This window comes from Oncorhynchus nerka, linkage group LG19 (genome assembly GCF_034236695.1).
Source record: "Oncorhynchus nerka isolate Pitt River linkage group LG19, Oner_Uvic_2.0, whole genome shotgun sequence".
NCBI lineage: Eukaryota > Metazoa > Chordata > Actinopteri > Salmoniformes > Salmonidae > Oncorhynchus > Oncorhynchus nerka.
The window spans coordinates 11218415-11244925 of record NC_088414.1 but is presented as its reverse complement, the minus strand read 5'-3'; the positions used below and the strand labels follow the sequence as shown (position 1 = coordinate 11244925).

The 26511-nt window shown below is 46.0% G+C and overlaps 1 protein-coding gene across 4 annotated transcripts in view; it reads right to left on the bottom strand.

Annotated features, from left to right (window-relative positions):
- The window catches only part of xrcc4 (X-ray repair complementing defective repair in Chinese hamster cells 4), a 38631-nt gene that overhangs the window by 11165 nt on the left and 955 nt on the right, over positions 1–26511 (bottom strand). For 2 of the 4 annotated variants that reach the window (XM_029620196.2, XM_029620194.2), the window contains exons 2-7: positions 25623–25771; positions 25328–25515; positions 18741–18907; positions 17583–17714; positions 16498–16628; positions 10025–10169 (exon numbers count right to left, since the gene is read on the bottom strand). In XM_029620196.2, the coding sequence (XP_029476056.1) occupies positions 10025–10169; positions 16498–16628; positions 17583–17714; positions 18741–18907; positions 25328–25515; positions 25623–25764 (905 nt within the window). In that variant the 5' untranslated portion in view covers positions 25765–25771. Of the gene's footprint in view, positions 1–10024; positions 10170–16497; positions 16629–17582; positions 17715–18740; positions 18908–21253; positions 21464–25327; positions 25516–25622; positions 25772–26429; positions 26509–26511 lie in introns of those variants that run through there. The other 2 variants (XM_065004712.1, XM_065004713.1) reach the window with 2 other exon arrangements.

Genomic DNA, 26511 nt, shown 5'->3' with positions numbered 1-26511 from the left:
GTACAGTAGAGGGCTCAGAACGCACCCTTGTGGGGTCCCAGTGTTGAGGATCAGAGGGGTGGAGATTCTGTTACCTACCCTCACCACCTTTGGGCGGCCCGTCAGGAAGTCCAGTACCTAGTTGCACAGGGCGGGGTCGAGACCCAGGGTCTCGAGCTTGATGACGAGTTTGGAGGGTACTATGGTGTTAAATGCTGAGCTGTAGTTTTTTTAGTTTTTTTTATTTCACCTTTATTTAACCAGGTAGGCTATTTGAGAACAAGTTCTCATTTGCAACTGCGACCTGGCCAAGATAAAGCATAGCAGTGTGAACAGACAACACAGAGTTACACATGGAGTAAACAATTAACAAGTCAATAACACAGTAGAAAAAAAATGGGCAGTCTATATACAATGTGTGCAAAAGGCATGAGGAGGTAGGCGAATAATACAATTTTGCAGATTAACACTGGGGTGATAAATGATCAGATTGTCATGTACAGGTAGAGATATTGGTGTGCAAAAGAGCAGAAAAGTAAATAAATAAATAAAAAAAACAGTATAAAAACAGTATGGGAATGAGGTAGGTGAAAATGGGTGGGCTATTTACCAATAGACTATGTACAGCTGCAGCGATCGGTTAGCTGCTCGGATAGCTGATGTTTGAAGTTGGTGAGGAGATAAAAGTCTCCAACTTCAGCGATTTTTGCAGTTCGTTCCAGTCACAGGCAGCAGAGTACTGGAACGAAAGGCGGCCAAATGAGGTGTTGGCTTTAGGGATGATCAGTGAGATACACCTGCTGGAGCGTGTGCTACGGATGGGTGTTGCCATCGTGACCAGTGAACTGAGATAAGGCGGAGCTTTACCTAGCATGGACTTGTAGATGACCTGGAGCCAGTGGGTCTGGCGACGAATATGTAGCGAGGGCCAGCCGACTAGAGCATACAAGTCGCAGTGGTGGGTGGTATAAGGTGCTTTGGTGAGAAAACGGATGGCGCTATGATAGACTGCATCCAGTTTGCTGAGTAGAGTGTTGGAAGCCATTTTGTAGATGACATCGCCGAAATCGAGGATCGGTAGGATAGTCAGTTTTACTAGGGTAAGCTTGGCGGCGTGAGTGAAGGAGGCTTTGTTGCGGAATAGAAAGCCGACTCTTGATTTGATTTTCGATTGGAGATGTTTGATGTGAGTCTGGAAGGAGAGTTTGCAGTCTAGCCAGACACCTAGGTACTTATAGATGTCCACATATTCAAGGTCGGAACCATCCAGGGTGGTGATGCTAGTCGGGCATGCGGGTGCAGGCAGCGATCGGTTGAAAAGCATGCATTTGGTTTTACTCGCGTTTAAGAGCAGTTGGAGGCCACGGAAGGAGTGCTGTATGGCATTGAAGCTCGTTTGGAGGTTAGATAGCACAGTGTCCAATGACGGGCCGAAAGTATATAGAATGGTGTCGTCTGCGTAGAGGTGGATCAGGGAATCGCCCGCAGAATCGCCCGCAGCAAGAGCAACATCATTGATATATACAGAGAGTCGGCCCGAGAATTGAACCCTGTGGCACCCCCATAGAGACTGCCAGAGGACCGGACAGCATGCCCTCCGATTTGACACACTGAACTCTGTCTGCAAAGTAATTGGTGAACCAGGCAAGGCAGTCATCCGAGAAACCGAGGCTATTGAGTCTGCCGATAAGAATATGGTGATTGACAGAGTCGAAAGCCTTGGCGAGGTCGATGAAGACGGCTGCACAGTACTGTCTTTTATCGATGGCGGTTATGATATCGTTTAGTACCTTGAGCGTGGCTGAGGTGCACCCGTGACCGGCTCGGAAACCAGATTGCACAGCGGAGAAGGTACGGTGGGATTCGAGATGGTCAGTGACCTGTTTGTTGACTTGGCTTTCGAAGACCTTAGATAGGCAGGGCAGGATGGATATAGGTCTATAGCAGTTTGGGTCCAGGGTGTCTCCGCCTTTGAAGAGGGGGATGACTGCGGCAGCTTTCAATCCTTGGGGATCTCAGACGATATGAAAGAGAGGTTGAACAGGCTGGTAATAGGGGTTGCGACAATGGCGGCAGATAGTTTCAGAAATAGAGGGTCCAGATTGTCAAGCCCAGCTGATTTGTACGGGTCTAGGTTTTGCAGCTCTTTCAGAACATCTGCTATCTGGATTTGGGTAAAGGAGAACCTGGAGAGGCTTGGGCGAGGAGCTGCGGGGGCGGAGCTGTTGGCCGAGGTTGGAGTAGCCAGGCGGAAGGCATGGCCAGCCGTTGAGAAGTGCTTATTGAAGCTTTCGATAATCGTGGATTCATCGGTGGAGACCGTGTTACCTAGCCTCAGTGCAGTGGGCAGCTGGGAGGAGGTGCTCTTGTTCTCCATGGACTTCACAGTGTCCCAGAACTTTTTGGAGTTGGAGCTACAGGATGCAAACTTCTGCCTGAAGAAGCTGGCCTTAGCTTTCCTGACTGACTGCGTGTATTGGTTCCTGACTTCCCTGAACAGTTGCATATCACGGGGGCTATTCGATGCTATTGCAGTCCGCCACAGGGTGTTTTTGTGCTGGTCGAGGGCAGTCAAGTCTGGAGTGAACCAAGGGCTGTATCTGTTCTTGGTTCTGCATTTTTTGAACGGAGCATGCTTATCTAAAATGGTGAGGAAGTTACTTTTAAAGAATGACCAGGCATCCTCAACTGACGGGATGAGGTCAATGTCCTTCCAGGATACCCGGGCCAGGTCGATTAGAAAGGCCTGCTCACAGAAGTGTTTTAGGGAGCGTTTGACAGTGATGAGGGGTGGTCGTTTGACTGCGGCTCCGTGGCGGATACAGGCAATGAGGCAGTGATCGCTGAGATCCTGGTTGAAGACAGCGGAGGTGTATTTGGAGGGCCAGTTGGTCAGGATGACGTCTATGAGGGTGCCCTTGTTTACAGAGTTAGGGTTGTACCTGGTGGGTTCCTTGATGATTTGAGTGAGATTGAGGGCATCTAGCTTACATTGTAGGACTGCCGGGGTGTTAAGCATATCCCAGTTTAGGTCACCTAACAGAACAAACTCTGAAGCTAGATGGGGGGCGATCAATTCACAAATGGTGTCCAGGGCACAGCTGGGAGCTGAGGGTGGCCGGTAGCAGGCGGCAACAGTGAGAGACTTATTTCTGGAGAGGGTCATTTTCAAAATTAGTAGTTCGAACTGTTTGGGTATGGACCTGGAAAGTATGACATTACTTTGCAGGCTATCTCTGCAGTAGACTGCAACTCCGCCCCCTTTGGTAGTTCTATCTTGACGGAAGATGTTATAGTTGGGTATGGAAATCTCTGAATTTTTGGTGGCCTTCCTGAGCCAGGATTCAGACATGGCAAGGACATCAGGGTTAGCAGAGTGTGCTAAAGCAGTGAGTAAAACAAACTTAGGGAGGAGGCTTCTGATGTTGACATGCATAAAACCAAGGCTTTTTCGATCACAGAAGTCAACAAATGAGGGTACCTGGGGACATGCAGGGCCTGGGTTTACCTCCACATCACCCGCGGAACAGAGAAGGAGTAGTATGAGGGTGCGGCTAAAGGCTATCAAAACTGGTCGCCTAGAGCGTTGGGGGCAGAGGATAAGAGGAGCAGGTTTCTGGGCATGGTAGAATATATTCAGGGCATAATGCGCAGACAGGGGTATGGTGGGGTGCGGGTACAGCGGAGGTAAGCCCAGGCACTGGGTGATGATGAGACAGGTTGTATCTCTGGACATGCTGGTTGTAATGGGTGAGGTCACCGCATGTGTGGGAGGTGGGACAAAGGAGGTAACAGGGGTATGCAGAGTGGGTCTAGGGGCTCCATTGTGAACTAAAACAATTATAACTAACCTGAACAACAGTATACAAGGCATATTGACATATGAGAGAGACATACAGCGAGGCATACAGTAATCACAGGTGTTGAATTTGGAAAGCTAGCTAAAAACAGTAGGCGAGGCTAATCCGCTAGCACAACAAACAGCAGGTAAAATGGCGTTGACTAGGCAACGGGGCCGACAGGTAAGACAAACAAGCAGAAAGGAGTACCGTGATTAATGGACAGTCCAGCGTGCGTCAGCTATGTAGCCAAGAGATCAGTGTCCAGGAGGCAGCGGTGGATGGGCAGGGGGGCTGGGCTGGCGAGTGTTATCCAGGTTTTTTTAAAAACTAACAATGACTAACTAGCTTGTAGCTAGTTAGCTGGTTAGCGTCTGGAGGTTCTTGAGTGTGTCATAAAAAATAAAAATAAGAGTAAAAGTAACAGCGATTCCGTATCACATTGGGTGAGGCAGGTTTCCGGAAGGTATAAACAAATTAAAAATCAAAAAGAGATAGAAAGTAAATGGGGTCAGAGAGTGATTGGGACGCGGTGGTTCAGACGGTTAGCAGGCCTGTGCTAACAAGCTAACAGTTCGTAGGCCCGAGCTAGACAAGGTAGCAGTTAGCGGACCGGAGCTTGACAAGCTAGCCGTTAGCAGGCCGAATTAGCAAGCAGGGAGATAGCGAGGGCTAGAGAGTTAACCTTTGGGGGACGTCGCGATGGGGTGAGTCTGTTTATTCCTCTTCATGCGGTGAGCTGGAGATACAGCGATTCAGAAAGCTCGCGGGCCTTGGCCAGCAGATGGATCTTTGGCGATGTCGCAGCGGAAAAGCCTGTTGAAACCCCCTCAGACGATTATGTCGGCGGACCAGTCGTGATGGATCGGCGGGGCTCCGTGTCGGCAGTAGAGGGTCAGTAGAGGGTCCAGGCCAATTGGCAAATTAGGTATTTTTGGACCTCTTCGGCAAGTCGGGAGATGGGCTTAGCTCCAGGCTAGCTCCAGGCTAACTGGTGCTTGCTCTGGGACAGAGACGTTAGCCAGGAGTAGCCACTCGGATTGCAGCTAGCTATTTACGATGATCCGGTATAAAGGTTCAGAGCTTGCGGTAGGAATCCGGAGATGTGGTAGAGAAAAAGCAGTCTGATATGCTTTGGGTAGATGTCGCGCTGGTGTCCTAGTTAGCGTTGAAGACCGCTAGCAGTGGCTAGCTAGTAGCTAGTTAGCGGCTAGCTTCTGATGAGGGTTCCGATTCTAAAGTATAGAAAAAGCAGATCCGTACCACATTGGGTGATGCGGGTTGCAGGAGAGTATATTCAGCCTGTAGTTGGAAAGTGAGATTAAAATATGTACGAAATATATACAGAAAAAAAAACGAGGAAAAACTATATTTACACTATACAGGACGGGACAAGACAAAACACACGTCCGACTGCTACGCCATCTTGGAAAGCAAAAACCTCGATGAACAGCATTCTCACATAGGTATTCCTCTTATCGAGATGGGTTAGGGCAGTGTGCAGTGTGGTTGCGATTGCGTCGTCTGTGGACCTGTTGTGGCGGTAAGCAACTTGGAGTGGGTCTAGGGTGTCAGGTAGGGTGGGGGTGATGGTCCCTGACTAGTCTCTCAAAGCACTTCATGATGACGGAAGTGAGTGCTACGGGGCGGTAGTCGTTTAGCTCAGTTACCTTAGCTTTCTTGGGAACAGGAACAATGGTGGCCCCCTTGAAGCATGTGGGAACAGCAGACTGGGATAAGGATTGATTGAATATGTCCGTAAACACACCAGCCAGCTGGTCTGCGCATGCTCTGATGACGCGGCTGGGGATGCCGTCTGGGCCTGCAGCCTTGCGAGGGTTAACACGTTTAAATGGTTTACTGACGTCGGCTGCAGTGAAGGAGAGTCCTCAGGTTTTGGTAGCGGGCCGTGTCAGTTGCACTATATTGTCCTCAAAGCGATCAAAGAAGTTGTTAAGTCTGTCTGGGAGCAAGAGATCCTGGTCTGGAACGGGGCTGATTTTCTTTTTGTAATCCTTGATTGACTGTAGACCCTGCCACATACCTCGTGTCTGAGCCGTTGAATTGCGACTGTACTTTGTCTCTATACTGACGCTTAGCTTGCTTGATTGCCTTGCGGAGGGAATAGCTACACTGTTTGCATTTGGTCATGTTTCCGGTCTCCTTGCCCTGATTAAAAGCAGTGGTTCGCACTTTCAGTTTCACGCGAATGCTGCCATCAATCCACGGTTTCTGGTTGAGGAATGTTTTAATAAACGCTGTGGGTACAACATCACCAATGCACTTGCTAATAAACTCGCTCACCGAATCGGCGTATTCGTCAATGTTGTTGTTTGACGCAATGCAGAACATATCCCAGTCCACGTGATCGAAGCAATCTTGAAGCGTATAATCAGATTGGTCGGACCAGCGTTGAACAGACCTGAGTGCGGGAGCTTCCTGTTTTAGTTTCTGTCTTTAGGCAGGGAGCAACTAAATTCAGTCGTGGTCAGCTTTTCCAAAAGGAGGGCGGGGGAGGGCCTTATATGCGTCGCGGAAGTTAGAATAGCAATGATCAAGGGTTTTACCAGCCCTGGTTGCACAATCGATATGCTGATACAATTTAGGGAGTCTTGTTTTCAGATTAGCCTTGTTAAAATTCCCAGATACAATGAATGCAGCCTCGGGATATGTGGTTCCCAGTTTACATAGAGTCAAATGAAGTTTGTTCAGGGCCATCGATGTGTCTGCTTGGGGGGAATATATGCGGCTGTGATTATAATCGAAGAGAATTCTCTTGGTAGATAATGCGGTCGGCATTTGATTGTGAGGAATTCTAAGTCAGGTGAAAAGAAGGACTTGAGTTCCTGTATGTTGTTATGATCACACATCTCATTAATCATAAGGCATACGCCCCCGCCCCTCTTCTTACCAGAAAGATACTTGTTTCTGTCAGCTGGCTGTACCGACTCCGATAGCGTGTCTCGAGTGAGCCATGTTTCCGTGAAGCAATGAACATTACAGTCTCTTATGTCTCTCTGGAATGCTACCCTTGCTCGGATTTCATCTACCTTGTTGTCAAGAGACTGGACATTGGTGAGTAGTATACTCGGGAGCGGCACGCAATGTGCCCGTCTCCGGAGCCTGACCAGAAGACCGCTTCGCCAGCCCCTTTTATGGTGTCGTTGTTTTGGTTCGCCGGCTGGGATCCGATCCATTGTCCTGGGTGGTGGGCCAAACAGAGGATCCACATCGGGAAAATCATAATCTTTGAGTTGACGTTGCTCTTATATCCCATAGTTCCTCCCGACTGTATGTAATGAAACCTAAGATGACCTGGGGTAACAATGTAAGAAATAACACGTAACAAAAAAATTATACTGCGTAGTTTCTTAGGAACGCGAAGCATCTCTGTCGGCGCCGGAAGTTACTCAACTAGTCTAAAGAAGGACAGTTTTATTGCTTCTTTAATCAGTACAACAGTTTTCAGCTGTGCTAACAAAATTGCAAAAGGGTTTTCTATTGATCAATTAGCCTTTTAAAATGATAAACTAGGATTAGCTAACACAACGTGCCATTGGAAACACAGGAGTGATGGTTGCTGATAATGGGCCTCTATAGATATTCCATTAAAAAAAATAAGCCGTTTCCAGCTACAATAGTCATTTACAACATTAACAATGTCTACACTGTATTTCGGATCAATTTGATGCTATTTTGTGATTTTCTTTAAAAAACAAGGACATTTCTAAGTGACGCCAAACTTTTGAACGGTAGTGTATATTTCAACAAAATGATGTTGCCGGAATGCTAATCGTATCTGTCTCTAACAGAAATTATTTCAGAACAGTCGGAGATGGTGGATGTCGAAATCCTCTTCTGCTTTTTGAGGTGGAACGACCCCTCCTCCTCGAGGTGGAACGACCAGTTTCCTCTCTTTTCCTCTCCTCCACTCCTTTCCTCTCTTCGGGACTAGGAGGTAGTATTATTATGTCTTTATCATCTGTCACTGCATGGCAGCCACAAGCAGATCCATGACACCAGGAAGCAATGTCACACAGTTAAGTGTGTGGTGACAGAATGATGAGTAGGAGATCCTTGTCCCCTTCTCCTGCTCTCCTGTCTCCTGCTTTCCTCTCTCCCCTCCACTCATTTCCTTTCTCCTCCTCACATCTCCTCCTTTCCTCCCCTCTTGAAACGAACAGTGATGTGTTAATAGCCGACAGACAACCAGTAGCATTGTGTATTCATCTATCGTTGCATCATACACCATGTTTGTTTAACTATGCCAAGCTACTGTCTGTAGATTGAATGGTCTTTTTATTCATCATTTTTTTCTCCTAAGGTAATTCTTGTGCTTTTAAAAGCTCTCTTCCAACTCTCTCTGGTGGGTCCATGAGTGACTTAACTCCAGTCAGTCAGCCAACAGCCTGCAGGAGAGCAGTGGCATTTTAACACCAAAAGTGAGCTGCAGTATAGATGTGATAGGGCCGTAGAGTGGCCAGCCGTGGTAAGGGTTGTCCACTAGCACACTGCAGGGGTGGAAAATGTGAGGCCAGCTGATGGGGTAAGTTCAGGGACGTCCTAGCAGCCGCAACTAGAACATGGAGAGCCTATAGGTCAACAAATACACTTTTCCTTTTAATCTCCTCTCCTCTTGTTTCCTCTTTTTCTTCTCCTCTCTTCAGGACTAGGAGGTGGTGGCATTATGTCTTCATCATCTGTCACCGCATGGCAGCCACAAGCAGATCCATGACACTGGGAACGATGTCACACAGTTAAGTGTGTGGTGACAGAATGATGAATAGATCCTTACGAACTAACCTCGTGATCCTCTTTTTGTCCCCATCTCCTCCTCTCAACTCCACTCATGTCATCTCCTCTCCTTCTTCCCGCTGACCAACAGTGATGAGTTAATAACGAAAGACAACCCGTAGCATTGTGGATTCATCTAATGTCGCACTATACACCATGTTTAACCACGCTAAGCTACAGTCTGTATTATAGGGTGACTATTTTATTCATAGGGATTATTTAAGGGAATTTAAAAGCCCCGGTCTTCCAACCCTCTCTGGCCGGTCCACTGTTGGCCTGGTGATTAAATGTTTTTCTGCCTGTCATGTGTGAGAAGAGCAGGTTTATACATGCAGTCGCACATACGCGCACGCAAGCACACATACACACATAAACAGAGATGGGTGTCACGTGTTAACAGACATGGTGTCACCGTTGTGAGGTGGCAAGAGTGGACCCAGTTTACGACAGCTACCATGTAAATCACACAATCACATATGGAATTTGGCTAAGACAGTTTGGTTTTCAAAGCTACGGTAGTTCCCTATGTTGTGATCTAGTCTTGTTTGAGAGCTCGCCTGCTGCTAGGTGTGTAAAGCTGTAACATTAAGTTATTTTCCCATTCATGAACACAGACAGAGACAATAATATCAGTGGAAAAGCAAGTGCCTTTTACATATCTATGAAAAAGTCTCAGATGCTGAGAGAGAGAGAGAGAGAGAGAGAGAGAGAGAGAGAGAGAGAGAAGAGAGAGAGAGAGAAAAGAGAGAGAGGGAGAAAAGAGAGAGAGAGAGAAGAAGTAGAAGAGAGAGAGAGAGAGAGAGAGAGAGAGAGAGAGAGAGAGAGAGAGAGAAAAGTAGAGAGAGAGAGAGAGAGAAAAAGTAGAGAGAGAGAGAGAGAGAAAAGTAGAGAGAGAGAGAGAGAGAGAGAAAAGTAGAGAGGAGAGAGAGAGAGAGAGAGAGAGAGAGAGAGAGAGAGAGAGAGAAAAGTAGAGAGAGAGAGAGGGAGAAAAGTAGGGAGAGAGAGAAAAGTAGAGAGAGAGAGAGAGAGAGAGAAAAGTAGAGAGAGAGAGAGAGAGAAGAGAGAGAGAGAGAGAGAAAAGTAGAGAGAGAGAGAGAGAGAGAGAGAGAAAAGTAGAGAGAGAGAGAGAGAGAGAGAGAGAGAGAGAAAAGTAGAGAGAGAGGGGTGGGGAGGAAGAGAGAGTGAAAGGGGGGGACAAAGTGACATTCCCATTTCAGAGACGAGAAATACCAAAGCCCAGCGGGGGTGTGTTTGGCAGACAGAAACCAGCACTCAGGATTCAGAACAGATCTACCACACAGATCTACCCAGGCGACCATGTTGGGAAACTCATCGTCATGTCATAGCCCTATGTGTTTCTCAGCCACCCTTGCCACTATTTGTGTGTGTGTGTGTGTGTGTTGTGTCCGTACCTCGGTTTCTGCGCTGGCTCCGAGGTCGGTCTCTTAGCAACGGTGTCAGGAGGTTGCAGGTGGCGGAAGCGTCGTTTACGGGAGGGTGCCACGTCTGGGATGTCATTCAGACTGTCGTCCAATGGGCTGCGGCTACGCGAAGTCCCTGAGGAGAGAACACACACACACACACGAGTCAAAATACAATGCCTTCAGAAAGTAAACAGCCCGAAGCAACACTGGAATGGCTTCGGAACAATAATGTGAAAGTCCAGACTTGAATCCCATTGAAAATCTGTGGAAAGACTTGAAGATTGCTGTTCACCGCCGCTCCCCATCTAAAGTAACAGAGCTTGAGAAAATCTGCAAGGAACAATGGGAGAAAAATCACAAAATCCAGATGTGCAAAGCTGATAGAGACGTCTCAAAGTGTGAATACTGTATTTCCTTTTCAATACATTTGCAAACATTTCTAAAATCAAGTTTTCACTTTGTCATTATCGGTTATTGTGTGAAAATATATATTTAATCCATTTTGAATTTAGGCTGTTATATAACAAAATGTGGATTAAGTCTGTTCAGGAAGGAAGGAGTTTGTGTGCTCCTCCCTCCCTCCCTCCCTCTCAGGTGTCCCCTTCCTTCCACAGATCAGCACGTTTGACTGATGAGAGGATAGGGAAACGTGCCCAAAGTAGACAAGTGGAGGGAGGAGGAGAGGGGGAAATAGACACATGGACAGGGGGGGGTAGGAGGAGAAGAAATCCATCAGCATCAAAACGGCTGCTTGCTTATTAGTCCATTTAGCCAAGTACAGGGGAGGTCATATTCCGGCTTTAGAATTATTACTCATAGTCTAATAAGAGTTCTATTCAGTGTTTAACAGTAACATGAGTCTCTGGTCACTCAGGCTGGCAGTCTGTAAAAACACTGTGTTAAACTGAATAGCCTCATTCATCACATTCGGCAGGCAGGCAGGCAAGCAGGCAGGCAACATACAAGTAAAAGCTAACAACTGGAGTGGGTGAGACATTGGGTAAATGGGAGGTCAATCCATGGTGTCTGTAGCCATAATGTGACACCTGGGTCGTTATAAACCGGAGTCACACACAGTTAACGACCCACAGCCACGCACACGCGTGCGGGAGGAGACACACACACACACACGAGCGCGCAGAATGTGACACCTGGGTTCTGATAAACCGGTCACACACACACACACACACACACACACACACACACACACACACACACACACACACACACAGCTTGGTATGGGGCTAGCCAAGAAAAAAACAGACTGGAAGAAAGATAATAAACTGGTAAAGTGTGTTATACCACACACACACACACACACATACACACACACACACATACATACACAGTTTATCTCAATCTCATTAGTGAAAACATAACCACTTTGCCCCTTCCCCATTTTCTATGCCCTTCCTGGCAACACACTAATAAACTGACTCATTGTCACGGCAACCAAAGCAACACAGGAACCCGTGTCTATTTCCCCATCAGTCATAGAACACAGCTGTTAGAGGGAGGGACACAACCAATACCTACCTACCCAATACCCCTGCTATAACCCTAATCCACCATCTCCATCACATTGCACAGCTGGGAGAGACAAAGAGACTTCTAGGGATATTACCTCCCTCCCATATAAGTAAGGTAAATAAAACTCGGTCTGAGCCAGAACGGACCATTTTACACCTACCACTCAGCCCAACAATAACCCTTACTTACCACCTCAATCACAACACACAGCTGGGAGAAACAGGGGGGCTTGGGGCCCTATACCCACCACCCCAAAGGGCCCCCTACCCACTATACCATGTCAGTCTACTCTAGAAGTGGTGCCTGACCCCGGTAAGTGCTCCAGCAGTAGAAGTAGTGGTGTGGTTAGCGGTGTTCCAGGCGGCAGGTCAGAGAGGCCCGCTACACTTCTCACTCACAGAGGGTTACGCAATGATCACTCACTGATGTCATCGCTGGTGCCATCGCTGGTGCAAGATTAACACCAGTCATATAGACAGAATCGGACAGATTCAGTACACACACACACAGGCACGAGTGCACACTCACCACACAGCTATACCATGACTGCCCGTCGTGCCATGTGTAATGTAGATTTACAAGATTATTGGAGTACCGCTGGCTGGTGTGTTTACGGACATATTCAATCAATCCTTATCCCAGTCTGCTGTCCCCTCATGCTTCAAGAGGGCCACCATTGTTCCTGTTCCCAAGAAAGTTAAGGTAACTGAGCTAAACGACTACCGCCCTGTAGCACTCACTTCCGTCATCATGAAGTGCTTTGAGAGACTAGTCAGGGACCATCACCCCCACCCTACCTGACACCCTAGACCCACTCCAATTTGCTTACCGCCCCAATAGGTCCACAGACGACACAATCGCAACCACACTGCACACTGCCCTAACCCATCTGGACAAGAGGAATATCTACGTGAGAATGCTGTTCATCGACTACAGCTCAGCATTCAACACCGTAGTACCCTCCAAACTCATCATCAAGCTCGAGACCCTGTGTCTCGACCCTGCCCTGTGCAACTGGGTACTGGACTTCCTGACGGGCCGCCGCCAAGTGGTGAGAGTAGGTAACAACATCTCCACCCCGCTGATCCTCAACACTGGGGCTCCACAAGGGTGCGTTCTGGGCCCTCTCCTGTACTCCCTGTTCACCCACGACTGCGTGGCCATGCACGCCTCCAACTCAATCATCAAGTTTGCGGACGACACTACAGTGGTAGGCTTGATTACCAACAATGACGAGACGGCCTACAGGGAGGAGGTGAGGGCCCTCCGAGTGTGGTGTCAGGAAAATAACCTCACAATCAATGTCAAGAAAACAAAGGAGATGATTGTGGTCTTCAGGAAACAGCAGAGGGGGAACCCCCCTATCCACATCGACGGGACAGTAGTGGAGAGGGTAGTAAGTTTTAAGTTTTCTCGGTGTACACATCACGGACAAACTGGATTGGTCCACCCACACAGAAAGAGTTGTGAAGAAGGTGCAGCAGCGCCTCTTCAACCTCAGGAGGCTGAAGACATGTGTCTTGTCACCAAAAGCACTCACAAACTTTTACAGATGCACAATCGAGAGCATCCTGTCGGGCTGTATCACCGCCTAGTACGGCAACTGCTCCGCCCACAACCGTAAGGCTCTCCAGAGGGTAGTGAGGTCTGCACAACACATCACCGGGGGCAAACTACCTGCCCTCCAGGACACCTACACCACCCGATGTCACAGGAAGGACATAAAGATCATCAAGGACAACAACCACCCGAGCCACTGCCTGTTCACCCCGCTATCATCCAGAAGGCGAGGTCAGTACAGGTGCATCAAAGCTGGGACCGAGAGACTGAAAAACAGCTTCTATTCCAAGGCCATCAGACTGTTAAACAGCCATCACTAACATTGAGTGGCTGCTGCCAACATACTGACTCAAATCTCTAGCCACTTTAATAATGGGGATTGATGTAAAAAAAAAATGCCACTTAATATAATGTTTACATACCCTACATTACTCATCTCATATGTATATACTGTACTCTATACCATCTACTGCATCTTGCCATCTTTATGTAATACATGTATCACTAGCCACTTTAAACTATGCCACTTTTATGTTTACATACCCTACATTACTCATCTCATATGTATATACTGTACTCGAGACCATCTACTGCATCTTGCCTATGCCGTTCTGTACCATCACTCATTCATATATCTTTATGTACATATTCTTTATCCCTTTACACTTGTGTGTACAAGGTAGCAGTTGTGGAATTGTTAGGTTAGATTACTCGTTGGTTTCGCTACAATCGCATTAACATCTGCTAACCATGTGTATGTGACAAATCAAATTTGATTTGATTTTTTATTTGATTTTTTCCATCTGAGCACACACTTCAAATCAAATCAAATGTTATTTGTCACATGCACTAAATACAACAGGTGTACTGTAGCGCTTACTGTAAAATGCTTACAAGCCCTTAACCAACAATGGTTCAGAAAATATTGTTGAACAATAAAAATAATGAGGCTATATACAGGGGGTACCGGTACCAAGTCAATGTGCGGTGGTACAGGGTAGTCGAGGTCATATGTACATATAGGCAGTGGTGTAAAGTACAATCTATACTTTACTATTTATATTTTTGGCAACTTTAACTTCACTATATTCCTAAAGAAAATAATGTACTTTCTACTCCATACATTTTCCCTGACACCCAAAAGTACTCTTTTAGGTGTTGACAGGAAAATGGTCCAATTCCCACACAAGAGAACATCCCTGGTCATCCCTACTGACTCTGATCTGGAGGACTCACTAAACAGAGAACATCCCTGGTCATCCCTACTGACTCTGATCTGGAGGACTCACTAAACAGAGAACATCCCTGGTCATCCCTACTGACTCACTGAGAACATCCCTGGTCATCCCTACTGACTCACTAAACAGAGAACATCCCTGGTCATCCCTACTGACTCTGATCTGGAGGACTCACTAAACAGAGAACATCCCTGGTCATCCCTACTGACTCTGATCTGGAGGACTCACTAAACAGAGAACATCCCTGGTCATCCCTACTGACTCTGATCTGGAGGACTCACTAAACAGAGAACATCCCTGGTCATCCCTACTGACTCTGATCTGACCGACTCACTAAACAGAGAACATCCCTGGTCATCCCTACTGACTCTGATCTGGTAGACTCACTAAACAGAGAACATCCCTGGTCATCCCTACTGACTCTGATCTCCCTACTGACTCTGATCTGGACTCACTAAACAGAGAACATCCCTGGTCATCCCTACTGACTCTGATCTGGTAGACTCACTAAACAGAGAACATCCCTGGTCATCCCTACTGACTCTGATCTGACCGACTCACTAAACAGAGAACATCCCTGGTCATCCCTACTGACTCTGATCTGGAGGACTCACTAAACAGAGAACATCCCTGGTCATCCCTACTGACTCTGATCTGGCCGACTCACTAAACAGAGAACATCCCTGGTCATCCCTACTGACTCTGATCTGGTAGACTCACTAAACAGAGAACATCCCTGGTCATCCCTACTGACTCTGATCTGGAGGACTCACTAAACAGAGAACATCCCTGGTCATCCCTACTGACTCTGATCTGGCCGACTCACTGAACATCCCTGGTCATCCCTACTGACTCTGATCTAGCAGACTCACTGAACATCCCTGGTCATCCCTACTGACTCTGATCTAGCAGACTCACTGAACACACATGCTTCGTTTGTAAATGATGAGTGTTGGAGTGTGCCCCTGGCTATCAGTAAATAAAGAAAAAAAGAAGAAAAAAAATGCTTAATATAAGGAAGTAGAAATTGTATTTACTTCTACTTTTTATATTGAAGTACATTTTAGAAATTCCATTTACTTTCATACTCAATAAGTATATTTAAAACCAAATACTTTTAGACTTTTACTCAAGTAGTATTTTACTGGGTGACTTTCACTTGCGTCATTTTCTATTAAGGTATCTTCACTTTTACTCAAGTATGACAATTGAGTACTTTTTCCACCACTGCATGTAGGTGGGGTAAATTGACTATGCATAGATAATAATCAGATTAGCCATAAGGTAAGATAAGGTCAACTTTTAGACAGAGACATTGTGTAGTGGGTTAATTTAGGGTATATAATGAGTCATACCAGTGGTATACGATCTGATATACCACGGCTGTCAGACAATCAGCATTCAGGGCTCAAACCACCCAGTTTATAATTTAGGGTTAATGATGAGTCTGTACAGGATAAACACTTTCATACACTGGGCTGGGCACAAACATGGGGGGTGGGGGGTTCTTCTGAGCTCCATGATGGCAGTGTTGTGAGGTCTATTATCATTCCTAGTCAACCACCCCTTTCACCCTCCAACTCTTCCCTCAGGGCCACCTCCTCTGAGATAGTGGTTAGAGACTACAATCTGGGGACCACACACAACTATCGCTTACACACACACACACACACACACACACACACACACACACACACACACACACACACACACACACACACACACACACACACACACACACACACACACACAGCTCTAATGTAACTCAGAGTAACATCTGACTGTAAATCTGCTCTAAACACTCTCCAGGAGGGAGATCACACATGCTCTGGTGTCATCACTACGAGACCACTAAGCAAACACACTGCCGGTGACAAGTTTACTTTCAACAAGCTCTTAGGACACTTGAACGTTTGTTTCTTCTTTACACGAGTTAATATTTGTAGAATTTCCTTTGGGTTAACTTGAGGGGGCACCTGAGGGGTCGACCCCAACTCATTCACACACACTCCATCTCCTTCAGATCCTTCTCAATGTTTTCCCTTCCATCCATTACCTACAGATAAAACCCACTCAGCTGCTCCATATCACTGCAAGTAAGTGTGTGTGTGTGTGGAGGGGGTTATACCCTACCCTGGGTGGGTTCTATAGAGGCAGGCTGTAACTGCTCATCATCAGTGCTCGCTTCATATTCATCCTCCTCTCTGGTCTGTCCTGTCGTCTTTTTCGTTCCCTTCCCTGGACTGCTGCTCTCTCCCTCTTCCCTGTTAGAGAGACGAGAGATATACAGAAGCACATGCACGTGTTAAAGATCACAACTTGGGAAGGTTGTGCATCCTGGGAGTACAGGTAACTGGCAAAATAATGGAAACCCTTGAGTAAATGAGGGATACAGAGTATTTTGAAAGCAGGTGCTTCCACACAGGTGTGGTTCCTGAGTTAATTAAGCAATTAACACCCCATTATGCTAATGTTCATGTATGAATAAAAATGCTGGGCATGGAAATTATTCTGGCTACCATGGTTATGCCCCCTATCCACAGCGCACGAGTGGTCACTGAATGGTTTGATGAGCATAAACGACATAAACCATAATGCCATGGCTGTCTCAGTCACCAGATCTCAACCCAATTGAACACTTATGGAATATTCTAGAGCGGCGCCCGAGTTTGCGTTTCCCACCACCATCAACAAAACACCCAATCATAGAATTTCCCATTGGAAGAATGGTGTCGTATCCCTCCAATAGAGATCCAGACACTTGCAGAACCTATGCCAAGGAGCACTGAGGCTGTTGTGGTGGCCCAACACCCTATTACAGACACTTTATGTCGGCAGCTATCCTGTATATTTGCCTGGTATTCAGTTTATATTGAACAGTATGGGATTAAATGTGGTACCAATAGGTTGTATATTTTCTCATCACCTAAATAACACCTTTCATCACTTACATACTGGCATGTGCCACCAGATGGCCAAATCACCAAGACCAAACCATCGGGACATATCAGAAGGAGTTATCACATAGATGATGAATATATCAAAGGAAGCTACGTTGATAAATCAAACCCTCTTGGTCATTCCCCTTTATTACAGAGGAGGGTGGAAATGTTATGAGTGATATCCTGTGACCTTGAGGGGTTCCTCACGGTCAGACCCCCCCCCGTGGGGTAACGTTAGGTTGGGTCATAGATGGGGGACGTTTGTGTACTATGTACCTGGTCTCCTGCAGGTGTGTGAGGTTCTTCTGCAGACTGCGTATCTTGGCCTTCTTCTCATTCAGCACCAGGGTGAAGCGTGAGTACAGCTCTGACTCGAGTGTCTCCTTCCCACTGACAAACCGCTGCAACCTACACACACGCACGCACACACAGGTCGTGTTAGAGCTTACAGAAGGCAGGGTTAGAGTGAGTTACAAGGGAATGGAATAAAATGCATTTACAGCAACAATCCCTGGCTTGGTATGGATAGAAATATGACTGTGCCATTTATAGGACATTTACAGTGGGGCAAAAAAAGTATTTAGTCAGCCACCAATTGTGCAAGTTCTCCCACTTAAAAAATGAGAGAGGCCTGTAATTTTCATCATAGGTACACTTCAACTATGACAGACAAAATGAGAAAAAAAAAATCAAAAAACAAATCCACCATAATTTGCAAATAAATTCATTAAAAATCCTACAATGTGATTTTCTGGATTTTTTTTCTCATTTTGTCTGTCATAGTTGAAGTGTACCTATGATGAAAATTACAGGCCTCTCTCATCTTTTTAAGTGGGAGAACATGCACAATTGGTGGCTGACTAAATACTTTTTTGCCCCACTGTATGTCATAACATAACCTAAGGGGACATAATCGAAATCTCCAGCCCTGATGCAGCCAACAGCCACTCTTTCCCTCTGAATCCAGTCAAGGTTAAGGTTAGTTGCGTCTGGTGTTGGTTGCCAGGGAACCTCGACAGATTTTTCCTCCCCCTCCGCAACCAAATACCGCTATATTCTATTTCAGAATCAGAGAAACTACAGCAGTGAGATGATTAGAAACACATGGATTCAGTCTAGGTGAGGGGAACTGCCCTCAACACTCACTTGCGAGGGGTTCCCTCATCCTTTGTGTGTGTGTTCGATCTTGACCTCTGTGTTGAGCTCTCAGGTCTGTGCGTCATTAAGGCCCACTTTCAGAGCTATTTTCCATCCTCAGCAGCCACACACACACACTCATAAAATCAGTTCCTAGACAATGCAACATACAGTGGCGGTCCTACCCTGTAGAGAGTTTTGGGGATTGGGCAATGACTCTTAAAGAGGAGGGAAGTGAACTCTTCGTGTGTGTGTGTGTGTGTGTGTGTGTGTGTGTGTGTGTGTGTGTGGTCTTACTCTGCATTGATGTGTTGTAGCTCCTGTTTGAGTCTGTGGTTCTCCTCCTTTAGTAAGTGGTTGTGGTTCTGCAGTGCGGTTCCACGTTCTAGACCGTGAGTCAGTAACGCTCTAACCTCCTCCACTGGCTCTGGAATCTTACCCAGCAACACAGAACCCAGGCAGAACTGGAAGGGGGGGGTTGAGGAAGGGAGAGAGTTAATATATGCACCTGTAAACACACACATATACTCGTGCCCACCTTAACGAGATGGACAGTTACTTGGTTGGCTGGTAAAGACATGGGCAGTAAAACGATTGGTCAATAATGATTTGGCCCCAAACACTATTGGCCGGTATTATGATGGACCAAGTTGGCTCTGGAATGTTGTACTCGAGCAGAGCTTCCATTAGATGTCGTAGAAAAACGACCGTTTCATAATCTCTCTGTATTGGCCTCTCTCTCTAACTCAGACTCAGTGACTAACTACTGCAGAGAATAAGAACCTATTCGGGTAGAGACTGTCGCTACTACATCACTGTGGTGTCTGGGTGGCGCCTAAAGTGACCACAAACGCTGCTGCTTCTGCTGTGAGGGATTCAGCGGTAGTGTATTGGTGGTGAGCTCACTGGCCAGCAGATAATGGTGTTGTGGTGAACCTTGGTTTGTGCCCGAGGCTGTCATTACAGGGACTCTCTTTACACTGGTCCATCTACTGGTGATGAAAACCATTCACCTCCACACATAGACACACATAGACCAGCCACACACACACACACACACATTCAGACACAGTCCTGGTGTAAATCAAATCAAATTTCATTTGTCACATGCGGCGAATACAACAGGTGTAGTAGACCTTACAGTGAAATGCCCTTAACCAACAATGTCTTTATTATATTATAATTAAGTCTATGATTTGATAGTGCAGTCTGACTGAGCTGTGGTAGGCGGCAGCAGGCTCGTAAGCATTCATTCTAACTTTACTGCATTTGCAGAAGCTCTTAGCAATGCTTGCTTCACAGCGCTGTTTATGACTTAAAGCCTATCAACTCCCGAGATTAGGCTGGCAATACTAAAGTGCCTATTAGAATATCCAATAGTCAAAGGTATATGAAATACAAATGGTATAGAGATAAATAGTCGATGCGTCATAATTCCTATAATAACTACAACCTAAAACTTCTTAATTGGGAATATTGAAGAACTGGGAATATTGAACCACTAGCTTTCATATATTCTCATGTTCTGAGCAAGGAACTTAAACACTAGCTTTTTTACATGGTACATATTGCACATTTACTTTTTTTTTAAATAAAAGTGTTCAATTGTTCATTCAGTATTGTTGTAATTGTCCTTATTACATATATATATATATTTTTTTTTTTTAATCGGCCGATTTTAATCGGTATCTACTTATTTTTTTGGTCCTCCAATAATCGGTATCGGTGTTGAAAAATCATAATCTGTCGACCTCTAGTTTAGTCCCAGGGTCCTTCATGTCCCCCTCAGGAGACTGAAAATATTTGGCATGGGTCCTCAGATCCTCAAAGGTTTTACAGCTGCACCATTGAGAGCACCCTGACGGGTTGCATCACTGCCTGGTATGGCAACTGCTCGGCCTCCGACCGCAAGGCACTACAGAGGGTAGTGCGTACGGCCCAGTACACCCCTGGGGCCAACCTTCCTGCCATCCAGGACCTCTATACCAGGTGGTGTCAGAGGAAAGCCCTAAAAATTGCCAAAATCTCCAGCCACCCTAGTCATAGACTGTTCTCTCTGCTACTCCACAGCAAGCAGTACCGGAGTGCCAAGAGGCTTCTAAACAGCTTCTACCCCCAAGCCATAAGACTCCTGAACAGCTAATCAAATGGCTACCAAGACTATTTGCATTGCCCCCCCTTCTACACTGCTGCTACTCTTTGTTATTATCTATGCATAGTCACTTTAATAACTATACCACATGTACATATTACCTCAACTAACCTGTGCCCCTGCACATTGACTCTGTACTGATACCCCCTGTATATGGCCCCACTATTGTTATTTACTGCTGCTCTTTAATTATTTGTTATTCTTATCGCTTACTTTTTTTGTTGGTATTTTCTTAAAACTGCATTGTTGGTTAAGGGCCTGTAGGTAAGCATTTCACTGTAAGGTCTACACGTGTTGTATTCGGCACATGTGACAAATACAATTTGATTTGTATAGACTTTGTTGTGCCCTCTTCACGACTGTCTTAGTGTATTTGGACCATGATAGGTCCACTACAGCCCCGTCGATGAGAATGGGGGCATGCTCAGTCCTCCTTTTCCTGTAGTCCACAATCATCTCCTTTGTCTTAATCACGTTGAGGGAGAGGTTGTTGTCCTGTCACCACACAACCAGGTCTCTGACCTCCTCCCTATAGGCTGTCTTGTCGTTGATCAGGCCTACCATTGTTGTGTCGTCTGCAAACTTGATAGTGTTGGAGCCGTGCCTGGCCATGCAGTCATGAGTAAACAGGGAGTACAGGAGGGGACTGAGCACTCACCCCTGAGGGGCCCCCATGTTGAGGATCAGCGTGGCGGATGTGTTGTTCCCTACCCTTGCCACCTAGGGGCGGCCCGTCAGGAAGTCCAGGAATCCAGAAGCACAGGGAGGTGTTTAGTCCCAGGGTCCTTACCTTAGTGATGAGCTTTGAGGGCACTATGGTTTTGAAAGCTGAGCTGTAGTCAATGAATAGCATTTTCAACAGATCCACAGATGTCCAGGTGGGAAAGGGCAGTGTGGAGTGCAATAGAGATTGCATCATCTGGGGATCTGTTGAGGCGGTATGTGAATTGGAGTGGCTCTAGGGTTTCTGGGATAATGGTGTTGATGTGAGCCATGACCAGCCTTTCAAAGCACTTCATGGCTACAAACGTACAGTGCCTTGCGAAAGTATTCGGCCCCCTTGAACTTTGCGACCTTTTGCCACATTTCAGGCTTCAAACATAAATATATAAAACTGTATTTTTTTTGTGAAGAATCAACAACAAGTGGGACACAATCATGAAGTGGAACGACATTCATTGGATATTTCAAACTTTTTTAACAAATCAAAAACTGAAAAATTGGGCGTGCAAAATTATTCAGCCCCCTTAAGTTAATACTTTGTAGCGCCACCTTTTGCTGCGATTACAGCTGTAAGTCGCTTGGGGTATGTCTCTATCAGTTTTGCACATCGAGAGAATGAAAAATGTTCCCATTCCTCCTTGCAAAACAGCTCGAGCTCAGTGAGGTTGGATGGAGAGCATTTGTGAATAGCAGTTTTCAGTTCTTTCCACAGATTCTCGATTGGATTCAGGTCTGGACTTTGACTTGGCCATTCTAACACCTGGATATGTTTATTTTTGAACCATTTCATTGTAGATTTTGCTTTATGTTTTGGATCATTGTCTTGTTGGAAGACAAATCTCCATCCCAGTCTCAGGTCTTTTGCAGACTCCATCAGGTTTTCTTCCAGAATGGTCCTGTATTTGGCTCCATCCATCTTCCCATCAATTTTAACCATCTTCCCTGTCCCTGCTGAAGAAAAGCAGGCCCAAACCATGATGCTGCCATCACCATGTTTGACAGTGGGGATGGTGTGTTCAGGGTGATGAGCTGTGTTGCTTTTACGCCAAACATAACGTTTTGCATTGTTGCCAAAAAGTTCCATTTTGGTTTCATCTGACCAGAGCACCTTCTTTCACATGTTTGGTGTGTCTCCCAGGTGGCTTGTGGCAAACTTTAAACAACACTTTTTATGGATATCTTTAAGAAATGGCTTTTTTCTTGCCACTCTTCAATAAAGGCCAACTGATTGTTGTCCTATGGACAGAGTCTCCCACCTCAGCTGTAGATCTCTGCAGTTCATCCAGAGTGATCATGGGCCTCTTGGCTGCATCTCTGATCAGTCTTCTCCTTGTATGAGCTGAAAGTTTAGAGGGACGGCCAGGTCTTGGTATATTTGCAGTGGTCTGATACTCCTTCCATTTCAATATTATTGCTTGCACAGTGCTCCTTGGGATGTTTAAAGCTTGGGAAATCTTTTTGTATCCAAATCCGCCTTTAAACTTCTTCACAACAGTATCTCGGACCTGCCTGGTGTGTTCCTTGTTCTTCATGATGCTCTCTGCGCTTTTAACGGACCTCTGAGACTATCACAGTGCAGGTGCATTTATACAGAGACTTGATTACACACAGGTAGATTGTATTTATCATCAGTAGTCATTTAGGTCAACATTGGATCATTCAGAGATCCTCACTGAACTTCTGGAGAGAGTTTGCTGCACTGAAAGTAAAGGGGCTGAATAAATTTGCACGCCCAATTTTTCCGTTTTTGATTTGTTAAAAAAGTTTGAAATATCCAATAAATGTCGTTCCACTTCATGATTGTGTCCCACTTGTTGTTGATTCTTCACAAAAAAATACAGTTTTATATCTTTATGTTTGAAGCCTGAAATGTGGCAAAAGGTCGCAAAGTTCAAGGGGGCCGAATACTTTCGCAAGGCACTGTAAGTGCTACGGGTTGGTAGTCATTTAGGCAGGTTACCTAAGTGTTCTTGGGCACAGGGACTATGGTGGTCGGCTTGATACATGTTGGTATTACAGACTCGGTCAGGGACAGGTTGAAAATGTCAGTGAAGACACTTGCCAGTTAGTCAGCGCATGCTCGGAGTACACGTCATGGTAATCCGTCTGGCCCTGCGGCCTTGTGAAATGGATCCACATGCTGGTTCTGGAGTTGGTTTTCAAAGCAGGTCTCAGAGGGAATGACCAGCGGGTTCAGGGGGTCGTTTAGACCTGAGATTCCACATCCTCACACACACAAAGCTACTCTCAACAAGATCTGAGAGACAGACTGCATCAAAATCAACAAGAGGATAAAGAAGAGACGACAGAGGAAAACGGAAAGGATGAGAAGTCAACAACATGCAGTTGTTCACATTCTATAAAAATGCTTGAATGGTTCTCCCAAATGAAAATCAAATGTAAAGTTGCACAATATCATTGATCCGAGGAAACCCACTGACTAGTGGAAAATGGCTGCCCTGTGGGCCATAATATGACTGTTTATTGTCAAGTACATGTTGCTGTTTGAGGTTACACATCACTGCTGGTATGGTAATAATACCCTCGCAAGGATGTGGGAGCCTTCCTGGGGCTGTTGCTATGGGCCAGTGAGGTGCAGTAAAAAGAGGAGGATCATATTCACATCTTTACATCTACCAAACAACAACCACCCCGATGTTCCTAATTCTCCTTATCCAGGACTGTTTTACAGGGTTCTATATGGTTCTACAGTATATGGTTCTACAAGGGTATTGTAAGGTTTGCCCTTTTCTTACAGCTGGTGTCAATCAACGCTCACTCTCTGCAGAAATTACACAACAGGCACGCACACATGCACACACACACACACTGCTGTTGCAAGGCCAGCCATTAGACTTGGATCATTTGATAATGAGTCATATCTCTATGATGAATGAATTCATCTTTTTATAAACTGTTGAGCAACAGAAAACAGTTTGGACTTTTTCATCTGGGATGATGCATCACAGAAACTTCTGTAAACGTCCTGGCCCAAAACTCTCGTTTCTGAAGCAGTCAATCCTATTCATTTCCCTTTTCTACTGAAACACATGCACGAGGAGTTACATTCTGTCATTACCCTGTTACTATGGCAACAAAGCACAAAGTGTATATATGTGTGTGTGTGTGTGTGTGTGTGTGTGTGTGTGTGTGTGTGTGTGTGTGTGTGTGTGGGGTTGACCTCTGAGCACACGGACTGTCACTAAGTTGGCTACATGTGTGTTTTACCTCCATAGTGATCGTATTCTACAGTACAATTTTCCCGTCGAAGCAGGGAGTCGGAGGAAGACAATATCTTAGGATGACGTCATCACTGGTCAACAACAACACACTCCTGAAGGATCCAATACAACCCCGCTGTTGATATGACTGCCTGACTGGCTTGTGTGTTCTAATATACTGTGAAGATGAGAGATAAATATGCCACTGTTGGAATAATAATAACTCCCTGTATTTCATCATACCACTGGCCTCCATTTTGTTTGTTTTTACAGTTATATGACACTAATCCTATCGGAGGGCTTAACACCCCTAGCCTATGGGAAGGGAAGACTACAGCTACTAACAATAAAAACAACACTTCTACGGCATGGTAACCTCCTACAGGGGCGCTTCACTACATGCATGTCTTCCTGGGTTCATTAGCTCAATTAGTGGTAGTTAGAGGGTCCTGAGAGGAAATGGGAACATGAGATATGATACGAGATACGACATGAGGTTATGGGAGACACAGTTCACTCTCACTTCCATGAACAACTCTTAAGGATGAGATCATATACAAACATCATCAGTGTTAATTCTAGTGACGACATCACATGAACCTCAAAGTGCATGCGACACTGTACACAGATCAGATATCACATGATGGATGGCTAACTTGCTCAAATAAATACTAAAAGTAAAACATTTTGATAGGGTTAAGGGCTATGGTAAAGGTTAAGGTTCAGGATAGTCGTTAAAACTTGTTGGGGCCAAAAAACACACCGTTATGATTCGTCACGCCACTCACCGAGATGTCCCTCTGCACCTTCTCGTAGGACAGGGTCGTGTTGGCCATTGGGCCGGGGTTATGGGTCAAGGTGAAGCTGTAGTCAGTAGAGGGTCCAGTCCCAGTCAGGGCCTGCTGGAGGTCCTGGATGTAACGATCTGTCTGCATCTCCAACTCCTCTGCCTCCTCCCGCACTGCATCCTCTGATACTACAGACAGGGAGGGAGGGAGGGAAAGGAAGGAAGATTCAGGTGAGTGTTTAGACAGGTGTGTGGTCATGTTTGTGCGTGCGTGTTCGTCAGGTGTGTGTGTTTACCCTCTCCTCTCCATGCATTCTGTCCATCAGTGAGCAGTAACAGGAAGCCAGAGCCTAAGTCCCGCCCCCTCCACTCCACTCGCAGGAAGTAGGAAGTCTCTGACTCCGAGGAGATACAGACCTCACGCACCGTCACATGCATCTCACACCTGCAGAAAAACAGCACAGGCACGTGAGGTCATTCCGTCTGTAATTCTGTTTGGCTCTAAACAAAGTATTGGAAATAAAACAAAGTTGGGATATTTGTGACAATTGTGATCATTGTTTACCTCTACGTTTAGCAGACGCTCTTATCCAGAGCGACATACAGGAGCAATTAGGGTCAAGTGCCTTGCTCAAGGGCACATCGACATATATTTTTTAATTCACCTAGTCAGGTTGGGATTTTGACCTTTCGGTTAATGGCCCAATGCTCTTAACCACTAGGCTACCTGCCGCCAGTGGGTGGATGTGAAAATGACAGTGCAGTCCTGCTAATTAGCTCATGGACATTATTTCATCATTCTCTTGGCAGGCAGGCAGCACAGGCTGTGTTAGATGCCAGCCAAACAGTAACACGCTCTGCCTCCCCTCCCCTCGGACCAGTCACTATACTCATCCACAGTGACAGTCAGTAACACCAAGTTGCACACATTTAGAGCTCAGTGACCGCGATGAGAGGTCAGATGTGCAGCATTGTAAATGAGGAGAACCGTGGAGTTTAACCCACCCATCTGACATCCTGTTCGACAGTCATTCATTAATCCCTAGTAACACCTGTACCTACACCCCAGCCAGCCAGCAATGACACATATTTCTGTCACTCACCTTTCCTGTTCAGACCTGTGCTGAAACCTCGGTCTCAGAATTTCCTCAATTCCTATCTTCTTACCTCTGGATTCAGTCACTA